Source organism: Apium graveolens, chromosome 6 (assembly GCF_009905375.1).
Source record: "Apium graveolens cultivar Ventura chromosome 6, ASM990537v1, whole genome shotgun sequence".
NCBI lineage: Eukaryota > Viridiplantae > Streptophyta > Magnoliopsida > Apiales > Apiaceae > Apium > Apium graveolens.
In genome coordinates, this window is record NC_133652.1 from 291,820,609 (window position 1) to 291,824,074 (window position 3,466).

The window sequence follows — 3,466 nt, forward strand, 5'->3', positions numbered from 1 at the left end:
ATTTAAAAAAAAAAACAAATTGCAAAAAAAATCGAGTCCCATGCCATCTTGTGTAATGCAACTGTGTGAACATGAATTCAGTTGGTCTTGAATTTTCAATAGTTCGAATCAAACAATATGGGGCAGCCCTAGAGTGGACTCCAACTCAGCACACAACAAACTTTTGATTCTATTGCCATACATTGACCCTCGTAGTCTCCACACGTTTATCCATTTTTAGCACTTTCATTTCACTATAAATACATCTTCCACCTTTGCTTTAATACCCACAATCAACCTAACACACACACATTGCAAGCTATCTCAAATGGATTCTTTTCTTAACAAGTTTTCTCTACTAGTACTTATTCTCTTAGTTGCCACACCCTTGGCCTTAGCGCAAACTAAGGTCGGGTTTTATTCCAGGTCTTGCCCGAAAGCGGAATCGATTGTTCAGGCCACCGTTAAGAAACATGTTAAGTCCAATTCTGCTGTTGCTCCCGGATTGCTTAGAATGGTCTTCCATGATTGCTTTGTTCATGGTTGCGATGCCTCGATTCTTATCGATGGCAGCAATGCTGAGAAAACTGCTCCACCAAATCTTCTGTTGAGAGGCTATGATGTCATTGAAGACGCTAAGACACAGCTAGAGGCAGCATGCCCTGGCGTTGTTTCTTGTGCTGATATTCTGGCTCTTGCTGCTCGTGATGCTACAGTCGAAGTAAGATGAATTCAAATTCAAACACATATTGAACATTTATCGAGTAATATTAATATTGCTAAGCAATATAAGATCAAACTTTTATTCAGAAAAAAAAATTAAAAAAAAATTATAGAACTATACTTTCAATTCATCTTAAAATGCGTGTTGGACACTCTCTTAGAAACGATAATAATTGAGAGGGACGGAGAGAGTAGTTATTTAACTTTTGCTAATGTGTTTCATGCAGGTCGGTGCATTGACTTATAAAGTGCCAACAGGAAGGAGAGACGGACGAGTGTCATTAGCGTCTGATACATCAAATTTGCCGAGTTTCAGAGATTCGGTAACTGTCCAAAAAAAGAAATTTGCAGATGTTGGTCTGAGTGCTCAAGATCTTGTCACTCTTGTTGGTAAGCAATATTACATGCATGCAATATTCTGATTCTGCAAAAGACCATTATAGTACAGTCTAACTCAAACAATTTAAACATTTATATTGTAGGAGGACACACAATTGGAACAGTTGCTTGCCAATTCGTAAGCTACAGACTCTACAACTTCACCAACTCCGGAGGTGCTGATCCAACCATTGATCCCTCATTCCTTCCTACACTCCAATCTCTCTGTCCTCAAAACGGTGATGGAAACAAACGAATCGCTTTGGACTATGGAAGTGGCAACAATTTCGATCGTTCGTTCTTCAAGAATGTGCGCGATAATCGGGGAATTCTGGAGTCAGATCAAAGCTTATGGCAGGACAGTACAACAAGGAATTTTGCACAGAGGTTTATGGGTATTAGAGGCTTGGCTGGACTGACATTGAACTTGGAGTTTGGAAAATCCATGATTAAAATGACTAATATTGGGGTGAAAACTGGTACGGCCGGTGAAATTCGTAAAGTTTGTTCTAAAATCAATTAAAGTTAAGCTCTTATTTTCTAGTTATAGGATTATTTTGAAAACTTAAGGAGGCAGATGCAAAATAAGCCTGCAGTTGTATATCATTACGTAAAAGATGTTTGATTTACGATGTAAAACTGATAATAGTTTTAATTTGACACACCTGTTCTATTTTCACAATCTTGTTTTTTGATTTCACATATTTTATGTTTAGTAGTTAAATATGGATACTTAAGCTTAATGATCGTTAATTTTATATCAAACCATATAGGAAACCATGCTCTTTAATCTAATCATGATGTCTCAAAACTCTTCCTAAAACGATCTTCTCATACAACTAAAATGGCAATCAAAGAAAATGAGCACTCTCCCCTACGAAACTTTTGTATCCGTATTAGGCATGATCATGGGTAGACCTGGCAAAATGGGTCTGGATCCGAAGAACCGAACCGAAATTTATGAAACCGAGATCCGATCCGAGATCTCCGAATTATACAATCCGATAATTATTCGAAAACCGATTTAAACCGATCCGAAAAATACCCGATCGAAAATTTAACCGAAAATGATCCGAAATACAAGATCTGATTATAACTTGGAACCGATTAAAACCGAATAATATATTACCCGAACCGAATATGACCCGAAATAAGCAAAATTTATACTTTAAACTATTTTATGTTTATGATAACATACTTATTTAATCATATTCTTTTGTAAAAATATATTACATTATATTAAAAATACTAAATTAAATAAAAAATATATTTTTAAAATCTCAAAAATTAAAAAAATAAATAAGTTATGATCCCAAAATATCCGAACCGAATTTAATCCGAACACAAATTTGTCCGATTTTAATCCGAATTTTATCCGATATATTAATCCGAATTAGACTCGAACCGAATCACATCCGATCCGATCCGAATGGTCTTCAAATATATCATAATCCGAAAGTAGATCTGATCCGAAATTGATCTGATCCAAAACCGAACCGGTTATCCGAATTTCCAGGTCTAATCATGGGGTCGTTTTGGAACTGTGGTGTGATATTTTTGATAAGATTCCAAAGCCCGTCTCAAACCCTAAACGAAAATTATTCTTTCTTTTACAAAATAATATTTCTTTCTTCACACCACGTATCTGCTTCCTATTTTCAAATCAAACTAGCATAACACACATCATTTTCTAAATTTTTTTAATACCATTTAAATATATTAATTAAAATTTTGATAATTTTTTTATTAATAAATATTGTATAACGTCTAAAATATATTTAACATTTATCAGTGTGTATGATATTACGTATCTGCTTCCTATTTTCAAAGTAAATTTGAGGACATTGTTTATAATTACCCACTTTGAAAATTGAGGTTATATTGAGGATGTTGGAGAAATTTTCAGTACATATCGAAGATGCGATGAATACGAGAAGGGTAGAAAAATGATGCAGCTAAGAATTGCAGCTAAGAATTGCAGCTAAGAATATATAATGGCATGAACACATCAATGGATTGCATGACCTTTCAAACTTGAAAGACCTAACAGTAGTTTTGAGTATCAAGATGTAGATTTTGCATGTTCATGCTCAAACATGCATTATCACCTTACTTTTAATTACTATTTATTTTAGCTCCGATTTATTTTTATTTTATTTTAGAATTTTCTATTACTGTATAAACAATATTAGGATGTAATATATGAAGAAAATATTTATTAAATCAAAAATTTCAAAAAAATCTTATTTTTCTCGTAAATTCAATGATTATTTCTTATGAATTCAAGAATTCTTAATTTCAGTAATTATTTCTTATGAATTCAGGAATTGTCTTTTGAATTAAATGTGTTTAAAAAATTGCGTAAATAAATTTTTTTACGAGAATT

At 33.3% G+C, this 3,466-nt stretch overlaps 1 protein-coding gene across 1 annotated transcript; it reads left to right on the top strand.

Moving 5' to 3' along the window:
• The first annotated feature begins 256 nt into the window (after positions 1-256).
• Positions 257-1,762, top strand: LOC141668245 (peroxidase N1-like). The gene is made up of 3 exons (XM_074475031.1): positions 257-700; positions 930-1,092; positions 1,185-1,762. Exons 1-3 carry the CDS (start codon positions 308-310, stop codon positions 1,601-1,603), a joined length of 975 nt encoding a protein of 324 aa, XP_074331132.1. The 5' UTR covers positions 257-307; the 3' UTR covers positions 1,604-1,762.
• Positions 1,763-3,466: the final 1,704 nt, after the last annotated feature.

Excerpts from the sequence above, each read along its gene's own strand:
- LOC141668245 (XM_074475031.1), top strand. The coding sequence starts at position 308 with ATGGATTCTTTTCTTAACAAGTTTTCTCTACTAGTACTTATTCTCTTA. Across the intron at positions 701-929 it reads CTCGTGATGCTACAGTCGAA|GTCGGTGCATTGACTTATAA; the intron begins GTAAGATGAATT and ends TGTTTCATGCAG. Across the intron at positions 1,093-1,184 it reads AGATCTTGTCACTCTTGTTG|GAGGACACACAATTGGAACA; the intron begins GTAAGCAATATT and ends TTTATATTGTAG.